Genomic DNA, 24,230 nt, shown 5'->3' with positions numbered 1-24,230 from the left:
CTCAAGGCAAAACTGCTTAAACAATAAGAAAATTTAGGTAGAGTGGCTACAGGCATAGTAAATGGGACTCTAGCTATTTTTCTCCAATTCCCTTGGATCTCCCTCCTTCACATAAGACATCACCTTCAGGCTACTAAAAAGATGGCTGCAGCACTTTCACATGTCACATCCAGGTAACATCAGCTCTGCAGAGAAGAGGGGCCATCTATTTTCTTCTTTTTCTCAAAAGCAAGAAAAATTTCCCCAAAAGCCTCTTGCAGATGTTCCTTTTGTCTCTCACTGGACAAAACCATCTCTCATGTCCATTCCTAAAACAATCACTCCCAAAGAGAATGAGACCTACCACAACCAAGATTAGAATGGATGCTAGTAACTATCATGATCATCATTTTAGCGCTGGCTGAATATTTCAATATGATATTTCAGGCCTTGGACTGAAGAAGAAATAACAAAGAAAAATGCCTAGGCAAAGGAAAGGATGTGCCTAACTGGAAGAAGAAAGCCAAGCTCTGAAATCATACATTAAACATGTTAGGGATAAATAATTCCCTTAAACTGCACTGCTGTCCTCCCCTGTAATTCAAAAATTAACATCAGCAAATGCTAAGAATGTAGAAGTCATCCTCTTTTTATGGAAAGGCTTAAGGTTATTTAATTATCAGTGGGGATAATCAGACTTACCACTCCTCATCAATAGAGTAACACATTCAGCTACTTCTGGTTTGAGAACATTCCATATTATGCATACAGATGACTCTGCAGATTCACTGTCAGTAGTTATTCCTTGCAGATTTCTTCTCATTTGGGTTCCAGGTTTCACTCAAAAATTCACACACTCAAAACTGGCCCTATCTGCAAATGAAAGTATGCAATTAGGAGGCAAAAAGCTACAGAGAGTTAATTCTCCTTCCCTCATCTATAATTAACTGATCCATAATAAGACCGAATTCAAACACTAGACTCACTAACTACCATGTTTAACCTAAGCAACCTGCACTTCAACACCATAATGTGCTTATTATACATAGTTACCACACTTTTCCCACCATATAAATTTATTGTTGCTTCCACAGTATAGCTACCCACCAGGCAGAATCCAGCAGACAGATACCTTTGGTGGACCCACACTAAGTTGGTTTGTATGGTTAAAGGATAACTGCCTACATTTATAAATCGGGAGTTTTTAATCCAGACTTCGGACCTCTTTTGAAAAATCCAAATATCTGGCAATACTAGGCTCACATTCCCATAGGGAAACAATCTACTGGAGCTGATTAGCAGCTAACTAACTCTGTGGATGGGGCTTTGCAGTTCTCCACAGAGGTCACCACTCTCTTCTATATTACAACCTGGCTCACAGTTACTTGTCTGTACCCTGCAGGCATCTGAGTCTCCAAACTCTGCTACCTATTTCTGATAGCTCCCAGGGAACATTTTATTATTTTCACAGCCAAGCATATTTTCTGACTTGAGGATATAATATAGCATAAAGGGATAACAACATGGACTTAAGAGTCAGAAGCTGGAGTTCAAATTCTGCAAATGACTAGCTGTGTGACCTCAAGTCCAAATAAACCTATAAGCCTTAACACAGTAGACAAAACAAACCTAAAATATAACATGTCCAACCAGAATTGATAATCCTAAATTCACTGCTTCTTCAGTCTTCATCATCTCAATAAATCCCACCATAATTCACGTAACTTCCGCTCAAGCCACAAACTCTCCCTTGTCTCTCAAAGTCATCACCAAGGCAATTGATTCTCCCTCCAAAATACATAATTTGAACAGACTCTTAGAATTCCAGCCATAAAAACAAACAGCAATTCATCCTTCAGAATCAACTACTTTACTGAAATTGCCTATAAATTTAACACCTTAAATAATGGTAGCTTGAAGTGTCAAGGTTCCATATTATGAGGAATACTAGTACTTCATTAAAGGAAAAATGAAAACCACTGGGGCAGTTGCATTTCACTCCTTGCAAGATATTGATATTACATTGTATATACTTACACATTTCTTCAACTCTAAACTGACAGTAAACTAAGAGGCTATGCTAACTCTGAAAATGAAATTAGGAAAACCAAAAGACTACTATTAACTGAATAAGTTTAGGAAGGTTGCAGGATCAATACTCAAAAGTCAAGATTAATACTCAAAAATCAATTATATTTCTGTAGAACAACTGTACAAAGAACAATCAGCCGGGCACAGTGGCTCGTATCTGTAATCCCAGCACTTTGGGGGGCCAGGGTGGGAGGATTGCTTGAGGCCAGAATTTGAAGAACAGCCTGGGAAAACATAGTGAGACCCTGTCTCAACAACAACAAAAAAATGTTTAAGTTAACCAAACATGGTGGAGCATGCCTGTAATCCCAGCTACTCGAGAGGCTGAGGCAGGAGAATCAGAGGCGGAGGTTGCGGTGAGCTGAGATTGTGCCATTGCACTCCAGCCTGGGCAACAGAGCAAAACTCCATCTATAAAAAAAAAAAAAAAAATCTCAGCTGATCTTTTTGTAGAAGAAACTGGCATGTTTATTCTAAAACTATGGTTTAGCCGGATGTGGTGGCACACACCTGTAATTCCAGCTACTCGGAAGGCTGAGGGCTGAGGGAGGAAGATCGCTTGAACCCAGGAGACAGAGCTTGCAGTGAGCCAAGATTGTGCCACTGTACTACAGGCAGGGTGACACAGTGAGACTCCATCTCAAAATAAATTAATTAATTAAATAAAATCACATGGAAATGCCAGAGAGCTAGATCAATCAAAATGGCTTTTAAAAAGGGCAAAAATTTTGGGAGCCTTATACAACCAGAATTCAATGTTTATTGTAAAGCTACAGAAACACTGGTGCTAGCATGTGGAGAGACTAATAGGTCAATAAAACAAAATTGAGAGTCCAGAAATACAACTACACGCCTGTGGTCAACTTATTTTCCACAAGAGTACAAAGGCAATCCAGTAGAGAAAGAATAGTTTTCTCAACAAGTGAAGCTGGAATAACTGAATACTCATACCTCATGCCAAAATTAACTCAAAATCAGTCACAGACCTAAAAGGAAACCTAAAACCATAAAATTTCATAAAACTTTATAAGATGGGCTGGGCGCGGTGGCTCACGCCTGTAATCCCAGCACTTTGGGAGGCCAAGGCAGGCAGATCATGAGGTCAGGAGATCGAGACCATCCTGGCTAACACAGTAAAACCCCATCTTTACTAAAAATACAAAAATTAGCTGGGCGTGGTGGCAGGCGCCTGTAATCCCAGCTACTCGGGAGGTTGAGGAAGGAGAATTGCTTGAACCTGGAAGAATTGCTTGAATCTAGGAGGCGGAGGTTGCAGTGAGCCCAGACTGTGCCACTGCACTCAAGCCTGAGCGACAGACCAAGACTCTACCTGAAAAAAAGAAAAGAAAAGAAAAGAAAACCATAAAGCTTCCACCAAAAAACTGTTAGAACTGATAAACCAAGTAAAGTCACAGGGTGCAAAATCAACAGACAAAAATGAGCAGACAAAGAATACAAAATCAACAGACAAAGAATCAGCGTTTCTTTATACTAACAACAATCTGAAAAAAGAAATTAAGAAATCTATTCATAATAGCTTCCATAAAATATATACATTTAGGAGTAAATTTAACCAAGGAGGTGAAAGATCTGTATACTGAAAACTATAAAACACTGATGAAAGAAACTACAGATAATACAAATAAATGTGATGGTATCCCATGTTCAGGGATTGGAATCATCGATATTGTTAAAATCACAGTACCCAAAGCAATCTACAGATTCAATGCAAACTCTACCAAAATTCCAACGTTGTTTTTAAAAGAACGCTAAAATTCATAGAAAACCACAAAAGACCTCAAACAGCCAAAGCAATCTTGAGCAAAACAAAGCTGGAGGCATCACACTACCTAGCTTCAAAATCTACTACAAAGCTATAGTAATCAATATAGAATGTACTGGCATAAAATTTACAGACACACTGACCAATAGAACAGACAGAAAGCCCAGAAACAAACCTACAAATTTATGGTTAACTGACTTTCAACAAAGTTGCCAAGAATACACAACAGAGAAAGGACAGTCTCTTCGATATAGTAATCTCCCCTTATCTGTGAGGGATATGTTCTAAGACCTCCTGCGGATATTACTGAAACCTAAATATACTATGCTTATTCAATCTGATAAACTAGACAGCTACTAAGTGACTTATGAGCAGCTAGTATACACAGCATGGATATGCTGGACAAGGGAGGATTCATTTCCCAGCCAGGACAAGCCAGGACGGCATAAGATTTCATCACACTTCTCAAATGGCACATAATTTTTAAGAATTATTTTCTGGAATTTTCTGTACACTATTTTCAGATCATGGTTTACCAAAGTTAACTCGAAGTGCAGAATGCAAAACCACAGATAAGGTGAGACTACTGTAAATGATGCTAGGAAAACTGGATATCCACAAGCAAAAGAAAAAAATTGGACCAGTGGGCCGGGCGCAGTGGCTCACGCCTGTAATCCCAGCAATTTGAGAGGCCGAGGTCAGGAGATTGAGACTACCCTGGACAACATGGTGAAACCCCATCTCTACTAAAATACAAAAATAAGCTGGTCTTGGTGGCACACCCCTGTGGTCCTAGCTACTTGGAGGCTGAGGCAGCGGAATTGCTTGAACCCAGGAGGCAGAGGTTGCAGTGAGCCAAGATCACACCACTGAACTTCATTCAGCCTGATGACAGAGGAAGACTCCATCACAAAAAAAAAAGAATAAAATTGGACCATTATCTCACACCATATACAAAAATCAACTCAAAATGGATTAAAGACTTAAACGTAAGACCTGAAACTGTCAAACTACCAGAAGAAAACATAGGGGAATAGTTACATGACATTGGTCAAAACAATTTTTAGATTTTTTAAAGATATAACCCCAAATATACAGGCAACAAAAGCAAAAATAAACAGGACTGCATCAAACTAAAAAGCTTCTGCACAGCAAAGGAAACAATTAATAGATGGAAGGGACGATCCACGTATTGGGAGAAAATATTTTAAAAACATGTATCTGATAAAGGGCTAATATCCAAAATATATAAGGAACTCAAACTCAATAGCAAGAAAACCACCTAATCAAAAAATAGGCAAAGGACCTAAACAGACACTTCTCAAAAGAAGACAACAAACATGTGAATCTCAGCAAATCACAAGCAGCCAAGCTTCAGCTAATCACAAGCTACCAACTGATCAGACCATGTTCAAATAAGGCAAACGAGGAGCTGTAACTAATCAATGTATGTATGTACTTTGCTTCTCATTTCTGTCTATTCTTACTGCCCAGGTTGCACAGCAGAGCTCTCGGAACCTTTTCTGGTCCTGAGTGCTGCCCAATTCATGTATCCTTCTTTGCTCAAATAAATTCTGCTACATTTACATTGTCTAAAGTTTTTCTTTTAACAGAGAGACAAAAACTGGAAACAATTCATCAACTGGTGGATGGATAAACCTGCGGTATACACTACTCTCAATAAAAAAGAATGATTAAATACACCCATCAACATGGATGAATCTCAAAATAATTATGCTGAAGCAAAGAAGCCACACAAAGAATATATACTGTAGAATACATTTATACAAAATTCTAGAAAATAGAAACTAATCTCTAGTGATAGAAAAGCAGATCAGCTAATTGCCTAGGAATGTAGGCAGGTGGACAAAAGAAGGGCCTACAAAGGGCTGAGAAGAAATTTTTAGGGTATCAGATATTTCCAATATCTTCAGTGTAGTTATGATTTCACAGGAATATATGTATGCCAAAATTTATCAAGCTGAACACTTTAAATATATGCATTTAATTTTATGTTTAAAACAATGTAATTGATTACATATTAATAACTGGTAGCAAGACTGGTTAAAATGAAAAGCAAGATCCTTTTACTGCATTAAATTTGAAAATTATGGCCACAATCTTTTTCTTCAGAAAGTAACTCTTCCAAAAGTATAACATCTCAATGCTAAGGATCAGAAACACTAATTACAAAGAAAGCATATGCCAAAAACAGTACTCTAACCTAATATAATATAATTTGGCATGAAAAAAGGAAATTTGGTGAATTTCCACCCTGTTAATTCGATTATAGTCCAGAGTACCTCAGTCCTCCATTACATTTGGTAGAAATTAGATTTAAAATACTGTCATTTAATTGTTGACCAAAAAGACATTTTAATATAATTATTCAATGATTGTCATCTGGATACCATTATAAAATGAACTTCATATTCTGCTTAGAATTCATGAAAAAGTCACGAAAGCAGATCCAATCTAACTGCTAAGTGCTGGTATGCCTTGGTGCTTTCTGTATCATATTAAATGCCACCTCTATCCCCAGCTGCTTGTCCTTTATACTGAAGAGACAGAGAAAGATGAATTATTTCCTTAGCTGAATTTAACCATTAAATTTTATTTTAGGTGGGGTGCACTGGCTCATACCTGTAATTCCAGCACTTTGGGAGGCCAAGGCAGGAGGACTGTTTGGGCACAGAAGTTCAAGACCAGCCTGGGCAATGTAGAGAGACCATATCTCTACAAAAAACTAAAAATTTAAAAATTTAAAATACAAATAAATTAGCCAGGCATGGTGGTGCATGCCTGTGGTCCCAGCTACTTGGGAGGCTGAGGTGCAAGGATTGCTTGGGCTGGGAAGGTCAAGGTTGCAGTGAGCCATAATCATGCCACTGCACTCCAGCCAGGGCAACAGAGCAAGACTGTCTCAAAAAAAATTTTTTTTTAGACAAGAAGAAAGATGTACACTCCACCTCTATTCAGAGATTTCTAGTCTCAAAGTTAATTAGTCTCAGTTCCATCATATTGCTATGGAGAAAAGACTGCATCTCTTTTTTTTTTTTTTTTTTTTGAGACGGAGTTTTGCTCTCGTTGCCCAGGCTGGAGTGCAATGGCGTGATCTTGGCTCACCACAACCTCCACCTCCTGGGTTCAAGTGATTCTCCCGTCTCAGCTTCCCAAGAAGCTGGGATTATAGGCATGCACCACCACACCCAGCTAATTTTGTATTTTTAGTAGAGACAGGGTTTCTCCATGTTGGTCAGTCTGTTCTCAAACTCCTGAACTCAAGTGATCCACCAGCCTCGGCCTTCCAAAGTATTGGGATTACAGACATGAGCTACTGCACCCAGCCAAGACTGCATCTTTAAAGAAGTAAGTTATCCACGCTACATCCAAATACTTTTAGGCAAGTCACAAAGAAAAATTATGCTAGTTTTGCATCATCCCAAATGGCACAATTCCAATGAATGAGTACAGGCTACATGCTCTATTAGTACATCTTTCTATGTCGCTGCCTAAAGTGGAATGTCCTGCCTTAGGGTATCTCTTATCAGAGGTCAGGATGTTAGGCTAATGATTCAAAAGTCCTGCTGACAGATGATTTAGACCAACTTTAAGATTCCTTTCAATCCTCAGATCTTCTTATAAATTAAAAATAAAATTGATTTTTAAGTGCCAATCCACTACAATTCAAAAGTCTTAGTTTTCAGCTGATAAACTACAAGACGCTAAAGTCCTAAGTCTTCCAGTAACATTTTGTGTACTTTCCACTTTCCTCAAGAGACAGTGGCTTAATTTTTCAGGTCTTGACCCTATTAAATCACTCTGATGTTGAATGAAAAATAAGTACTTAAATACATGTTCCATTTCTATGCATGATCATTTAATGTCAAATACCAATTCCCTTTTTCTTCTCAAAGAAATACAGATATGTCAGGGACAAATATAGACCTGTAAGAAATCCAGTTCGATTTCCTCATTTTATAGGCTCAGAAAGGTAAAGAAACTTGACTTAAAATCACATAACTAATTAGTACAATATCTATTAGCACTGTAATAAACCACTGTCATTTATTTCCTCTGTAAATACACTGCAAAGAAATGCAGATAATCATTCACTTAAATAGTTTAAGTAAAAAGGCATCTGAGCAAAAATGTAGCCAGTGGTGACATTAAGACTCAAGACATTTTAGTTTGATTCTTGCTATTATTTGCTGGTGCTCTTAACATTCTAAGACCCTAAACGTGTAACATGTAGTTGAGCTATAGAAGTGGGTACAGGTGAGGGTAGCTGTGAATGAGGCAAAAATTTTAAAGGGGAGAAAAGCTATTTTAACTGCTGGAGTTTCAGAATCTGCTTGTCTTAATAAAAACAAAATTTTTTTAAAAAAAGAGTCATGAGGCAATAAAAACTGACTACTCACAGTAATTCAAAATGATACAACCTCTTTTTAAACAATTTGTCAACCTTCTCATAAAGGCATATATACATTTACCATGCTCCCTAACAAACCCACTCCTAAGAGAAATGAAAACATGTCCAGACAAAGAATATAGCTAAAGGAGGCGGTACAGGATAGCAGTTAAGAAAAGAGGTGCTGGGTGGGCATGGTGGCTTAGGTCCATAATCCCAGCAATTTGGGAGGCCAAGGCAGGTGGATCACTTGAAGTCAGGAGTTCCAAGACCAGCCTGGCCAACATAGCGTAACCCCGTCTCTACTAAAAACACAAAAATTAGCCAGGCAGTAGTGGCGCAGCACCTGTAGTCCCAGCTACTCTGGAGGCCAAGGCAGGAGAATTGCTTGAGCCCAGGAGGCAGAGGTTGCGGTGAGCCAAGATCTTGCCACTGCACTCTAGTCTGGGCAAGAGAGTGAGACCCTATCTCAAAAAAAAGGCTGGGCGTGGTGGCTCACACCTGTAATTCCAGCACTTTGGGAGGCCAAGGCGGGTGAATCACCTGAGGTCAGAAATTTCAGACCAGCCTAACCAACATGGAGAAGCTCCATCTCTACTAAAAATACAGAATTAGCCAGGTGTGGTGGCACATGCCTATAATCCCAGCTACTCAGGAGGCTGAGGCAGGAGAACTGCTTGAACCTGGAAGGCAGAGGTTGTGGTGAGCCGAAATTGCACCACTGTACTCAGCCTGGGCAACAAAAGCAAAACTCCATCTCAAAAAAAAGAAAGAAAAGAAAAAAGGTGCTGCTGTCAAACTGTCTTCAGGGTTTGAAATCTGGCTCTGCCACTTACTAAATGTACTGATTCAAAAATAGGCTCTCAGAATGGGAAGGGGCTTAATATTATGACAATACATTATGCTAGTAATTAGCAAGTCGGGATTGTTTCTTTAAAGGACTTAACTTTTTAAATTTTTTAATTGACATATAATTGTACATATTTACGGGGTACATAGTGATGTTTCAATACATAAAATGTATAGTGGTCTGGGTAATTAGCATATCACTATTTCAAACATTTATAATTTGTGTTGGCCAACATTCAGTATCCTCCCTTCTAGCTATTTGAAGCTATATGTTATTAACTATAGTCATCCTCCAGTGCCATAGAACACTAGAACATACTCCTCCTATTTGTAATTTTGTATCCTTTAACCCCACCTCTCCTTCTCTCTCCCTCTTCCCCCTACCCTTTCCAGCCTCAGAAGACATTTTAAAATACATACACATACCCACAGCAACTGTAGTGTAGAATGCAGTATTTAATAGTTTATGTTAATTTTGTGTATGGTCAAATAAATATGGTTTCCAATTCTGACTGCCATAGAGAATTGCTGGGAAGCTACTTACCTCCCTGAGATTTGGTTTCACTAACTATAAAATGAAGATAATGCCATCTCAGAGGATTATTGTAAGAATGTAAAATAATATGTATAAAGTGCTTACTTAGTACAATGCTTGACATATGTAGCTAAAAACTGAAACTACTTTATTATGCAATTAGTAAGTACATTATAACTAGAGTGACCATCCTTCTTTGCTTGTGATACTCACAATTATGCCAATTTTTACAACATAATTATTAATGGACATTTTCTATATCGATAAGTTCCAGTTTAGATGATAAATTATATGGTCACTCTAACTTACAACTAAAATACAGTCAAGATTTTTTCCCTTATTTAGCTCTTTGTTCTCTTATTCCCTTTTTAGTGATATTTCTTCTTTGCTATCCAACTCACTATTCTCCCTTTTCCAACCTCTCTCTTGCTCTCACTTGTTCTCACCCCCCTTAACCAGGTGCTTGGCAACCTCAGTGCTGCAAGACCAGGTTCTTCTGTGATCCTAAACTCCTCAGTAAGGTCATGTTTTTCAAATCTTATCTTTCTCAAATTCCCATCTATCCTTTCACTGAATTCCAGAATAAAAAGCCAGTGACCCTAAAAACACTACCACCATCACCAACAGTGGGATTAATATTTGAGGTCTCTAAGAACAACAACATTTTAACAGGCAATTTCTAGAGAGACAACACCTTAAGCCAAAGTAGAGAAACTAACAACATAAATTTCAGATACTGTGACAGGCTGGATAGGATAGACCATTTGAGAACAACTTTACTTTTCGAATCAAATAATTTAGGTGGGTGTCTACTAAATACCTGTATCAGAACAGCCCTGATTTCCTACTTTTTGGTGGTTCTCAGGTAATCCAGTCAAAACACCAAAAGCTCTTAGCTCAAATACTAACATTACATTATTCTTAGGGGTTTTGTCCTATGCCCTTATCTTTCACTCTATAAATGCTCCCCTAGGTTATTTTAATCACTCCCTTGAGTTCAATTACCATCAATGCCGATAGCCAAATCTACATTTCCAGCCCACAGCTGTCTCCAGCCCAAAGCTCTCCAGACTCGGTGTCTTTTAGTTTAGTCTCACACCCAGCTGCATGTAGTATACAGCTTCACTCGATGTGCTACCTCTACTTAAAACTTTACTGAACCCTGCTTCTTAACTGAACTCTGCTTCTTCCTTACCCCACCCCAATCCTATTCAATTTATTTTCATTTAATTCCCTCTCATCCAACCAGTTTCCGAAGCCAGAAATAAGTGTTATCCTTAACTCTTGCCTTTCCATCTCATCCCTCAGTCAAACGACCATGTTCTATTTTTACAATTGGTTTCTCCCCAACCCTAGAAGTCACCAGTCGAGTTCTAGACACCACCATCATCTCTAAACAAATACCATAATAGCTGCTAACTGACCCCTGGCAACCACTCTTGGCCCTTCCAATTTGTTCCCATTTTGGCTAGAATGATACTTCTAAAATGAATGTCTGATCATGTTACTACTGACGTAAAATACCCTTTAATGACTATTATCCTCAGGAAAGTTTCCTCTTAAGACTTTTCAGGGTCTTTACAATTTGGTCCCCACTTTTCTCTTCAACCTCATTTACTACCTTTTCTATTTGATGCCCCATGACTGTGCCATCCAACCATTCTCAATTTCTTTCTGTTGCCTACAGGACATCACACTTACTGTTCACTTCTGTCTTTTCTGTGTGGCATACTCTTTAGAACTTGATATGGCTATCACTTCCTTCAGGAATCGTTCCCCAAATACCCCAAGTCTATTCAGGCACTCTTCCAATGTATCTTTTACCTTCCTTTCAGGGCATTTATATTACAGAAGTTACTAATCCTGGCTGCACCTCCAAATAATGGGGGAAACTCAGTCCCAGAATTTTAGATTCAGAAATTTGGGAAAATGACATTCAATTCTGGGTGTCAGATTTAGCTTAGCAAAAAACACAGGGGAAGATATGACACCCTTCAAAGATTTGTAGGTCTTAGCAGAGCATGTGAAAGAGGAAGCCAACCTGTTACGGGGTACCAAAGCCACTATGCAGAAGTTTCAGGAAGGCAATTTTTGGTTTAAAAAAAGAAAAAACAATCTACAAGTCTAACTGCCCCCAAAAAGATACTGGGATGCCTATAAAGTGGTGAATTCACAGTCACTAGAGATTTTTCAGTATCAGGGACACTAAAAGAATTCCTTTATTTGCGACAATGTCATGCCAGATAATATCCACAGTTCAAATCAATTCTAAGATTCTATGACACCTAAATTCATAATTTTTTTTGAGATGGAGTCTTGCTCTGTCACCAGGCTAGAGTCTTACTCTGTCACCAGGCTGGAGTGCAATGGCGCAATCTCTGCTCACTGCAACTTCCGACTCCCTGGTTCAAGGGATTCTCCTGCCTCAGCCTCCCGAGTAGCTGAGATTACAGGCATGCGCCACCATGCCCAGCTAATTTTTGTATTTTTAGTAGAGACAGGGTTTCACCATGTTGACCAGGATGATGTCAATCTCCTGACCTCACGATCCACCCACCTTGGCCTCCCAAAGTGCTGGGATTACAGACATGAGCCACTGCACCTGGTCCAAAATTCATAAAATATTTTAAAGATGACTAGACAGCAGCTGAATTAAAGAACATTACTCTAACCCACCCCAAAAGGAAGCATAACTTTCTAAGAAATGAGATTTAACTGCCTGTTTTACAAAACTCAGTGGAACTACTCATAAAAATAGCTAAATACATTACGTTTTCCTGTATTAATGAACTTTTTAAAGAAAAATATTAAAAACTGTCATTAAGACTGGAAATAGAGAGAATCCCCTAGTTTTTATTTGACCCTGTGTGAAAAAACAAAAGAAACCAATTTGTCAATGCCAATTTGTCAACCTATTATTTCTCAAAGGGTAAAATGACATCAAAAAGGCTTTTTTAGGATGCAGTAACTTTTAAAAAGCTTTGTAGACTAACAAATATTTGTCTTCTCATGTATACATGAGAAACAGGGAAAGAAGAGAAAGAGTTAAAGGTTTCTTAATGCTTTATATAATTATAATTGGGTATGGGTAGAAGAAAAACCATGGAGAAGAATGGAACTAAATAACGGCTTCATTCTCTCTGCTGTCGTATCTTATTATATCTTGAGGTCAAAGTGATCTGGAAAGAAGACACTTTTGCATAAGAGAGAAAAAAATGCAAAAAAAAAAAAAATGGAATATATGATATTTAATCTGAAGTCATCGTTTTCCTATGACTTTTATAAAAAGCACAAAAAATGTCTAGTTACTGACATCTTTAACTCACTACTATATATAATCTACATACTTTTATGTTACAACACTTAAGAGAAAACATTCTACTTTCATTATGTTAGTTATAATAAATATGCTGCAATCTTAGGATGGATTTATTAAGAGAGGTGGGGGAGTATTTTCTCCCCATAAGAAAACCTTTTATAATAATATATTTTTTAAAAACTTGTAAAACATTATCTTTCCATACAACTTTCCAAAACACATTTTCACATATGGAAGACTGCTATAGAGAAGCAACAAAATCAAATTGGAAAGCCTCTGTTATGGGTTGAATTTGCCCACTCCTCTCCAGAAAAGATATGTTGAAATCCTAACCCCCCAGGACCTCTGAATGTGACCTTATGTTGCAGATGTTACTAGTTAAGATGCGCTCATAATCCAGTATGATTGCTGTCCTTTTAAGAAGCCAACTGTACGAAAACAGAGACACACAAGGAGAAGGCCATGTGATGACAAAGGCAAGTGATTGGAGTTAAGTAGCTGTAAGCCAAAGACTGCCAGCAAACCATGTGAAGCTAAGTAGAGGCAAGAAAGGTTTTCCCTCCAGATTTCATGGGGAATACAGCCATGTTGATACCCTGATTTCGGACTTCTAACCTTCAGAATTCTAACCATGAGACACCACACTTCTGTTGTTTTAAGTCACCTAGTTTGTGGTACCTTGTGGGAAATCCAGGAAACAAATACAGCCTCCATTTGATGAGAAGAGTAAAAAAAAAAAAAAAAAAAAGTCACACAAATCTGAGTTATAATCGTGTTCACCATAATCAGTTACCCAATCAAAACAGGATTTTGGCCTTGCTTCAGCGTGGTCACTGTCAACACGGTCTCCAGCTCATCAAAACTGAATCCATGTTTCTATTAGATATCCCATTTACTCAGTATCTAGGTTAGACAGTTATCTAGTCCACTAAATTTAATAAATGTGTGTCTGTTTTCCCACACGTTACAGGACAGTCACGTTTGTACTTTATATTGTATGTATTTTGACCGGGTAGGACACACCCATAGTAAAACTGGATAAAAAGAAATGTGTTTCCCTCTCACTCTCCTGTCCACAAATCACTGTTCCCCACCCCAGAGACAAACATCATTACTAGTTTCTTCTGTGTCTTTCCAGTAAGATTCCATGCATTAATAAAAGTACTATAAATATTATGTATGTGACCCATATAAATGGTAGCATACTCTACATATTCTGAACCTTTTTTTAACCACTTCACATGTGTCTTGGAGACCATTCTGTATATGCAGAACTTATTTTTCATTTGCAGTACAATATTCCATTATGCGGATGCACCATACATATTTAACGAATTCTCTATAGATAGATATTCAAGTCACTATCAATACTTAACTTTATCACAATGATGCCACCTTTTCTTTTTTTCCAGACTCGCTGTTCCACCAGGTTGGAGTGCAATGGCATGATCTCAGCTCACTGCAACCTCCACCTCCTGGATTTAAGCGATTCTCGTGCCTTAGCCTCAGGAGTAGCTGGGATTACAGGTGCCTGCCACCATGCCAGGCATATTTTTGTATTTTTAGTAGAGATGGGGTTCTGCCATGTTGGCCAGGCTGGTCTTGAACTCCTGACCTCAAGTGATCTGCCCACCTCAGCCTCTCAAAGTGCTGGGATTACAGGTGTGAGCCACCACGTCCAGCTGAGGGCCCGCTTTCTCTTAGATGTTACCTTCTCACTGTATCCTCACATGGTAGAAGGGTAGAGCTAACACCTCTCTGGGATCTCTTTTACAAGGGCACTAATCCCAATTACGAGAGTCTAATCATCTCTCAAAGGCCTCACCTCATATTACCATCACCTTGGGGGTTAGAATTTCAACATATGAATTTGGGGGGAGGAGAGACACAAATATTGAGATCAGAGCATTATTCATTTTTAGATTATTAAAATCTGACAAATGTGCAAGTAGTATTATCAAAATATCTCTATATGTTCAATCATCCAACATTCAAATTAAGAACTATGCTCTTTTGCTGTATTATAGTTTGTTGAGATAGAGTCTCACACTGTCACCCAGGCTGAGTGCAGTGGTACAATCTCAGTTCACTACAGCCTCAACCTCCCCGGGCTCAAGTGATCCTCCCACCTCATGCTCCCATGAGTAGCTGGGACTACAGGTGTATGCCACCATGCCTGGCTGATCTTTTTTTAAGAGATGGGGTTTCGCCATGTTTCTCAGAATTGTCTTGAACTCCTTGGCTCAAGTGATCCACCAACTTCTGCCTCCCAGAGTGCCGGGATTGCAGGTATGAGCCACCACACCCAGCCCTAACTGTGTACTTTTTAAATTATGAAGATCTTTTTTTTTTTTTGATATGGAGTCTCGCTCTGTCACCCAGGTTAGAGTTCAGTGGTGCGATCTTGGCTCACTGCAACCTCTGCTTCCTGGGTTCAAGTGATGCTCCTGCCTCAGGCTCCCAAGTAGCTGGGATTATAGGCATGCACCACCACGCTATGCTTTTTGGATTTTTGTAGAGATGAGATTTCATCATGTTGGCCAGGCTAATCTCAAACTCCTGACCTCAGCCTCCCAAAGCAGAGATGAGGTTTGGTTATGTTGCCCAAGCTGATGTCAGGCTCTTAGGCTCAGGTGATCCCCTCACCTCGGCCTCCCAAAGTGTTAGGATTACATGTGTGAGCCACTGTGCCCAGCCAGGAATATCTTCATTTTTAAGATACTTAATAATCAAGAGTTAATTCCAAGAGAATATAACAGGCTGGTTTCCTAACTATCTTCCCCCCACTTCTACATATGTACAGCCTTGTCTATTACCAAGTACCAAATAACCCCTTAACTTACCACAGAAATCATCAGAAAGGGTGATGAGTCCTGGGTGGTGGTTGTTACATCAGTATTTTTGAAGGGTTATTTATATTTTAAAAGGAGAGGGAAAAGGTAATACAAAATTTGCTAGATTACTTAGATATAAGTGGCAATCTTAATCTTACATGTATTTTGAAAACTGTATTTCTAAGTAAGAATTTGTATTTTTGAAAAGTTATGGCTAGGAATACTACGCAGCCATAAAAAACAATGAGTTCATGTCCTTGGTAGGCACATGATGAATCTGGAAATCATCATTCTCAGCAACCTGACACAAGAACAGAAAACCAAACACTGCATGTTCTCACTCATAGGCCAGTATTGAACAATGAGAACACATGGGCACAGGGAGAGGAACGTCACACACTGGGGTTGGCTGGGGGGTGAGGGGCTAGGGGAGGGATAGCAGGGGGCAGGGAGGCTGGGGAGGGAAAACACTGTGAGAAATGCCTGATGTTGGTGATGGGGGCACAGAGACTGCAAACCACCATGGCATGTGTGTACCTATGCAACAACCCTGAGGGGTGTGCACATGTACTCCAGAGCTTAAAGTACATTAAAAAAAAAGTTATGACTATAAAACAATAATTTGAAGATTACTTCTTTAATAAGAAAAAGGAGCATGCTGGACTCTATAATGTTATATTTAGTCTTTTAGTGTAACAAACTGAGTTCAAGGGAAGGAGAAAGAAAAGAATAACAAACAAAACAAAATAAGGCTCAAAGTGAAAACAAATCCTTCAAAAACATAGTTTTCAATTCCAGCTGGGTAGTAAAATAAACTGGTGAGCTTTTAAAGCACTATTAATGCCAAAGCCCCACACTGACAAATTAATCAATTCCTAGGAGTGGTTCCTAGGAATCTGTGCTTTGTTAAGGGTACCTCCAGACTATCTTACTGTCTGCCAAGGTAGAGAACCACCATTCTAAATAAGTCTTTTTTAAAAAAAAACAACATTACGTACATAAATTCATGCACTATAACATTCACCTTCATTATATGAACATTTTTTGAGCGATTAAGATATGACAATTTGACATGGCTAACCAAACAGCATTAAGAAATAACAAAACTACAACTACAGACCATAGAACAATCTTACTTATTAATCAGGCACACTTTTTAAGTATTTCTCTACAAGGCTTCTTGTGAAAGCCTTCCCCATACCCAAGAGTTTTTATATTGACCTATATTTTTTCCTAGTATTTTTCAGGTTTTCCTTTTTTATACTGAACTCAGGAAAAATCAAGAATTTACCTTGGTATAGAGTAAAAGACAAAGATCCAGTTTTTTTTTTTTCCCCCAATTTTTATATTTTGGCAATCACTTTCATAAGATTTAATTACCATGTTTGCTGGCCTGTAGAGTACTATAAAAACTACACTGGTTTAATCAGTTATGGCCAGGCATGGTGGCTCAGGCCTATAATCCCAGCACTCTAGGAGGCTGAGGTGGGTGGATCACCTGAGCCCAGGAGTCTGACATCAGCCTGGGCAAAATGGCCAAACCCCATCTCTACTAAAAATACCAAAATTAACCAGTGCTCTAGTGCCAGCCTCTAGTCTCAGCTACTCAGGAGTCTGAGGTGGGAAGATCGTTTGAGCCTGGGAGGCAGAGGCTGCATTGCCCTAAGATTGTATCACTGTACTCCAGCCTGAGTGACAGAGCCACATCCTGTTTCAAAAAAATAAAAAAGTAAAAGAAAAAAGAAAGAAAAAGCCAGTTACACAGTTTCTCAAAACAAAACTTTCCAGGTAAAATTAAAAAGTGAAATAATTTACTTCAAAAGATAAATACACAATACCAATTAAGGCAGAAGATAAGCTGTTCCCTTAACTCAAGAGTCCTGAACCCAGTATAAGGTTTGACGTTTTCCAGGGGGTACAGAGGTCTAGAAAATTCTAAGGAAATCAATTTTCAGATTACCAACTGCCTTTTGTATTCTTCTAAAATTGATATATCCAAGCATCAGGATTCCTTGTCTCTTCCATCTTTACTTTCACAATAGCTCTTCTATGTTATAAAAGGAAGTTGGCTGGGCGTGGTGGCTCACACCTGTAATCCCAGCACCTTGGGAGGCCAAGGCAGATCATGAGGTCAGGAGATCGAGACCATCCTGGCCAATACAGTGAAACCCCATCTCTACTAAAAATACAAAAATTAGCTGGGTATGGTGGCACGCATCTGTAATCCCAGCTACTCAGGAGGGTGAAGCAAGAGAATCGCTGTCACTTTATAGTTAGTATTGGGAATGCAAACAAGTTAGTATTGGAAATGCTAACAAATCTCACAAGAGGGCCTCTTATGAGATTTGTAAAGCAGAAGTGATATGGAAGCTATCTTTCTGCAGCTGATTTAAGTGGTGAGGAATAACACCAAAAAGATTTAGAAGCAATTGCGATAGCCAAACTCTACTCACCAGGTATGAAGGCAACTAGAAGCAGTTATGGCACCAGATTCAGCATTCCTATGACTACTTACCAGTTTGCTTCCTGACCTCTCAGTCACAGCTATGGTCTTACGTTCTTGAATAACCTAGTGATAACCCTTTGATTCCAGCTCTTCAAATTGCCTACCATAAGGTATCTTTCTGCCTAAAAAATCCTGGAATAGAGTTTTCTTGCAAGGAACTCTGAAAGATACAATACTGTTCATTATGTTCAAAATATGTATTGCCTATATTTTTCCTCTCCGTCATTTCGGAAGTCAAATACACAAGAATTAGTATTACTCTATGCTGCTATTATAAATTGAAATTTTTAGGTCAACATGAAGAATTAAAAGTTCTCTTAGCCATAGAAGGAAATTATTTTATTTATAATACATGCTAATCGTGAATCAAAATAGAATGTTAACATTCCTCACACTGAATGATCCTGCTCTTCTTGGCTGAATAAATTTATGTCAGTAACCTACAAAGATACAGGTACTGTCAGTTTTTCGGTTTGGGGGGTTTTTTGGGCAACAGGGTCTCACTCTGTCATCCAAGCTAGAGTGCAGTGGCACAATCCCAGCTCACAACAGCCTCAACCTTCCATGCTCAAGAGATCTTCCTGTCTCAGCCTCCTGAGTTACTGGGACTACAGGTGTGTACCACCATGCCAGGCAATTTTTTTTTCTTCAGAGATGGGGCCTTTTTATGTTGCCCAGGTTGTTCTCAAACTCCCAGGCTCAAGTGATCCTCCCACCTTGACCTCCCAGAGGGTTGGGATTACAGGCATGAGCCACTGTCCCTGGCCTGGGTTTTGGTTTTTAGAGACAGGGTCTCATTATGTTGTCCAGGCTGGACTCAAATCCTTGGGCTCAAGCAATCCTCTCACCTCAGTCTCCCAAGTAGCTGGGACTAAAGCACACATCATCACATGCAACTTCTATGGTCATTTTTAAAAATTATTTTTACTTCGATTATCCAAGAAATAAATGATTATTGTAAAAAAGCGTGGAAAATACAGAAACATTTTTAAATTGGGGGCTGGGCCCTATGTAGCTCATGCCTTTTGTAATTGCAGTGCTTTGGGAAGCTATGGCAGAGGATTGCTTGAGCCTAGTAGTTCACAACCAACCTGGGCAACATACCAAGACCCTATCTCTACCAAAAAAAGTTTAAAAACTAGCTGGGCAAGATGACATGTGCCTGTAGTCCTAGCTACTCAGGGAACTGAGGTGGGAGGTCCACTTGAGCCCTGGAGTTTGAGGTTATAGCAAGTGTGATCACACTACTGCACTCCACCCTGGGCAACAGAGGAGACTGTCTCTCAAAAAATTAAAAATGAAGAAATAACCATCCCCTCAAACCAGGTATATTGAACAGCTGTACATGTACAATTCTGTATCCTACTTTAGCACTACAACAATTGTTTTCCCTTGAAATTCTTCATAATGAATTACTAAGAGAAGATACATGCAGACGTACTTAATTTAACGATTACTCTTTATTGAAAATTAAGGTAATTTTCAACTTTAAAAAAAAAATGCTTCACTGGACATTTTTGGATAAAAGCTTTTTGAAGGATAAATGTGTTCTATCCACGCAATGGAATATTATTCAGCGGTTAAAAGGAATGAAGTACTGATACATACTACAACATGGATAAACCTTGAACATATTATGCTAAGTGAAAGAAGCCAGTTATAAAAGGCCAGAAATTTCCTATACTGCTGAGAGAAACATAATATCATGCAGCCACTTTAGAAAACAGTCTAACAGTTTCACAAAATGTTAAACACAGAGTTACCATACAGCCCAACAATTCTACTCTTAGGTATATATACTCAAGATAAATTAAAACAAATCCACGCAAAAAATTGTACATGAATGCCCATATTTATAGCAGCATTATTCATAATAACTGAAATGTGGAAAGAACTCAATGTCCATTAACTGATGAATGGACAAATAAAATATTGTATAACCATTCAATGGAATAATATTCAGCCATAAAAGAGAATGATGTACTGATACATGCTATATAAATAAATCTTGAAACACTATGCTAAATGAAAAGTCAGACACAAAAGGTCACATGGCATGATTCCACTTACACTAAATGTCCAAAGAGGCAAATCTAGAAAGAGAAAATATGTAGTGGCTATCAGAGGACGTGGGGAGGGAAGAACAGAAATGACTACTCATTTCCTTTTAGAGTGATGAAAATATAAAATTAGTAGCAACCGTTGTACAACACCGACTTATGTAAAAAATGATTTTCGCCAGGCACAGTGGCTCACGTCTGTAATCCCAGCACTTTGGAAGGCAGAGGCAGGCAGATCACCTGAGGTTGGGAGTTTGAGACCAACCTGACCAACATGGAGAAACCACATCTCTACTAAAAATACATAAGTAGCCGGGCATGGTGGCACATGCCTGTAACACCAGCTACTCGAGAGGCTGAGGAAGGAGAATCACTTGAACCTAGGAGGCAAAGGTTGCGGTGAGCCGGGATCACACCTTTGCACTCCAGCCTGGGCTGGAGTCTCTGCAAAGCGAGACTCTAGCCCCCCCCCCCCCCCAAAAAAGTGATTTTTCTATGTGAATTATCTCAATCGGGTGTCATTAATAAAAATAAACAAACAACAAAAAAAAACAACTCCTCTCCCTACAAAAAAGAAATAAAGAAGGTTACTTCCTTAGGATAACCTCTCAGAAGTGGAAATACAAGGTTTTACTCTTTGACATATGCCAAAGCGCTTTTGAAACAGGTTCCAGATTTATACTACCTCCAACATATTAAGTACCTGTGTCACTGTACTCAGGTCTGAACCAGCACCATTTCTTAAATCTTAAAATCAGAGAAGAGAAACTTGTTATTGTTTATTATTTTAAAAATGAACACTTTCTCCCCATATCTTAATCACAAACTTTTCAAAGGGTCCATTCTTAGCCTTTACAATTGACTTCTCTATGCATATAACACAAATGTTTCAATTTCTCAGGAAATGTAGAAATGTACTTTTTTATAGTTTTGGTCAGCAATAATTAACTCATCCCAACTCAGTTCTATTTCAGCTTTTAACATTAAAACTTTCCTTAAAGTCAAATATATTTTGAAACAGTAAAGAACTGAAGAACTACTCTCCTCCTTAGACAGGGAAATTAAATTTCCCTAAAAGATCACTACCTGGGTTACACATGTTTCTAGTTTCCTGACTGCACTTAACTTTCAAGTAAAATGTCCAAGTGGCTCCCAAGACATTTAAAAATGATATGGTATAGTTGAAAGGAAATTAAACATTTATTAACATCTTCTACAAGCCAAGTGCTTTATGTGCATTACTTCATTTAATCCTAACAAATGTATTACTCACACTTAACTGAAAAGGAAAATGAAAATCACCAATGGTAAGAACTTGCCACCCAGCAAATACGTGACAAAGTTAAGAGATCAAATTGAGGTGTGTCTAAATTTCAAAGTCCATATTCTTTCTGCCACTTTACAGTGCTTTCCAAGCTAAATGACTATGGAAAATCAGGCAAGACTTTGAATACATGTTCTGCCACTTACTGTGTGACTAATTTCTAAACTTCTTCAGAGTAGAGTTTACAAAAAAAAGGTCACTGTTCACAAAATAAATATTAAAAGGAAAGGCTAAAAATTCACTGTGAAATGAAACTTTTAAAAAATACTATTTTTTCAACAGCAAAATGTGTGAAATAATTCTAAACTGTTTTCTTGAACTTGTCTCAAGATTCACTTTACCTTCCAACAAGCAGAAGCACTTGCATATCATTCACAAACATGCAATGTAGATAAAAAACATTTATTTAGGGACTGCCAGTCTCTTCTGTAGACCACAAACACATCATTTCTCAGTAGAAAAGGCCACATCAACAACATTGCTCTTTATTTTTCTTTACCACATGAGGAATGTTTTCAGTAACATAAGCACCATCCAGGAAGTAGCACAAGGGGTAAGAGAAATGGCTACTGAAGAGAAAAAGACTGAAGGAGCTTGTGAGCAAGCAGTAATACAACACAGAAAGGACAAGGTTAAGAACAATAAAAATGAAAGCAAAACATCAGCAGTCTATTCTATCTCAGGTAATGAATATCACTATGGTCAAGAAAAAAAATCCTTAAAGGATCTTTAATTAGCTTTTAAAATTGCTACTTAACAACCCAAACAACCACTTGACAAGTTTGAAACTGGTGATTTCCAAAGAATGCAACATACAAATATATACGTGCAATTCTTCCACAAGGATTTTTCACATTCATAAAACAAAGATCAAAGGAAACATTAACATAAGAATTCTTATATGCTAAAATTTTTCCAAGAACTACTTTGCTCCTTATTCTGACACATAAACAGAGTAGCAATATCTAATAAAATTGTCATACTACAGATAAAGGCCTTCAATAAAACACAGTTTTCTTCCAAAATTATTTTACTATTAAAAAATAAGTCAGACTTGGACAGACTAAAAAATATAAACTTATCTACAGGCTCATATTTTACCCTAGGGCTATTATTAAAATAATTCTGCTGTACATAGAATCCTGTATGGTTTTCATCAGCTAGTATAAAACAATCAGGCTATTGTGCAACGGCAAGAGGGCTCTTAAAAAAAAAATTTACTGCTGAAGTAATTCTTTTCTCCAGTTGACTTACCACATTCTACTCTCTATAAACACCATTGTTTTTAATCACAACTTTACTTACAGCTTTATCCCTGTCAAACAAAATTTTCACTTTCCAATATGACCCTTTCAAACTGAATAAAAAGTAATTTTACTATTATAATATTTGTTAAAGTGAAATGTTATAGAATAGCATGGTAAGATTTTGTTCAAAAACATGTATTTATATTGATGTATCTGGAAGGATGTTCATCAAAACATGACCACCAACTAGTTATTATATCTTAGGCTGGTAGGATTAAAATTTTTTACCTTGTGTATATTTTCTGATGTTCTACATTAAATTCGGTTTGTGTGTGTGTGCATAAAAGAGAACAATTTCAGTTAAAGGATAAGTAGTGTAGGTGCCATATTTTAATTCATCTTTACCATATTTTAGTTCAACAGCACTAGTTCAAATCCAGTTATTCAATTTAAAAAAGCAATTATTGCTCAGAAAATGCCAGTAAACTCCCTTGAGTCAACAAAGTTCAATTTTTCTTTTTTTTTTTTTTTTTTTTTTTTTGAGACAGGGTCTTGCTCTGTCACCCAGGCTGGAGTGCAGTGGTGAGAGCTTGATTCACTGCAGCCTTGACATTCTGGGCTCAAGCGATCCTCCCACCTCAGACCCCAAGTGGCCGGGGATATAGACACACTGATGCCTGGTTAATTTTTGTATTTTTTATAGAGATAGGGTTTCACCATGTTGCCCAGGGACATCTAGAACTCCTGTAGTCAAGCAATCTGCCCACCTCAGGGTCCCAAAGTGCTGGGATTACAAGCATTAGCCAACCATTGTGCCGGGTCTCAAAGTTCAATTTTTAAACAATAAATTTCCTCCAATCAGAGAATGGAGGCTATAACTTTGTGTCTCTTTATAGAACTGGGTGAGAAGGTGGGGAGAGTGTGGAGAATAGGTTGGAACGTCCAGGTGACCATAGGAAGGGTAACAGGAAAAAAACTTGGGAAAAGAAGACAAAACCATTTCACTGATTCACAAAAAAAAAATCACAGAGTAGTGGAAAGTAAATCATCAGAGAAAGTAAGCAAGCACTTAAAGGGTAAGGTAAAGCAGAAAAAAGCCAGAAAAACAACTCAAAAGAATCGAACTCAGGAGTATTTATGTAAAATCATTCTGAAAAGTGGGGGAGAGGGCAGAGGAAATACTATATAACAAGCTGAATAAGCTCTGCTTTCTTGACCAGAAAAGGACCGCTTTTCAATAGGCTTATTTAGCATCAGCAGCAAAACCAAGAACACTCTCAGAGGAATCTGAA

The 24,230-nt window shown here is 38.2% G+C and overlaps 1 protein-coding gene across 1 annotated transcript in view; it reads right to left on the bottom strand.

Annotated features, from left to right (window-relative positions):
* Window positions 1-794: 794 nt before the first annotated feature.
* LYRM7 (LYR motif containing 7) overlaps window positions 795-24,230 on the bottom strand; it is a 144,733-nt gene continuing 121,297 nt past the window's right edge. The window contains exon 5 of the mRNA XM_064366291.1: window positions 795-848. Within this exon, the coding sequence (XP_064222361.1) occupies window positions 829-848 (20 nt within the window). The 3' untranslated portion in view covers window positions 795-828. The remainder of the gene's footprint in view (window positions 849-24,230) is intronic.

The sequence above is a fragment of the Aotus nancymaae genome, unplaced genomic scaffold (assembly GCF_030222135.1).
Source record: "Aotus nancymaae isolate 86718 unplaced genomic scaffold, 86718_ANA_hifiasm-v0.15.2.pri h1tg000064l_1, whole genome shotgun sequence".
NCBI classification, from domain to species: domain Eukaryota; kingdom Metazoa; phylum Chordata; class Mammalia; order Primates; family Aotidae; genus Aotus; species Aotus nancymaae.
Note: the sequence above shows the minus strand (reverse complement) of the source record. Positions and strands in the feature narration are given on the sequence as shown.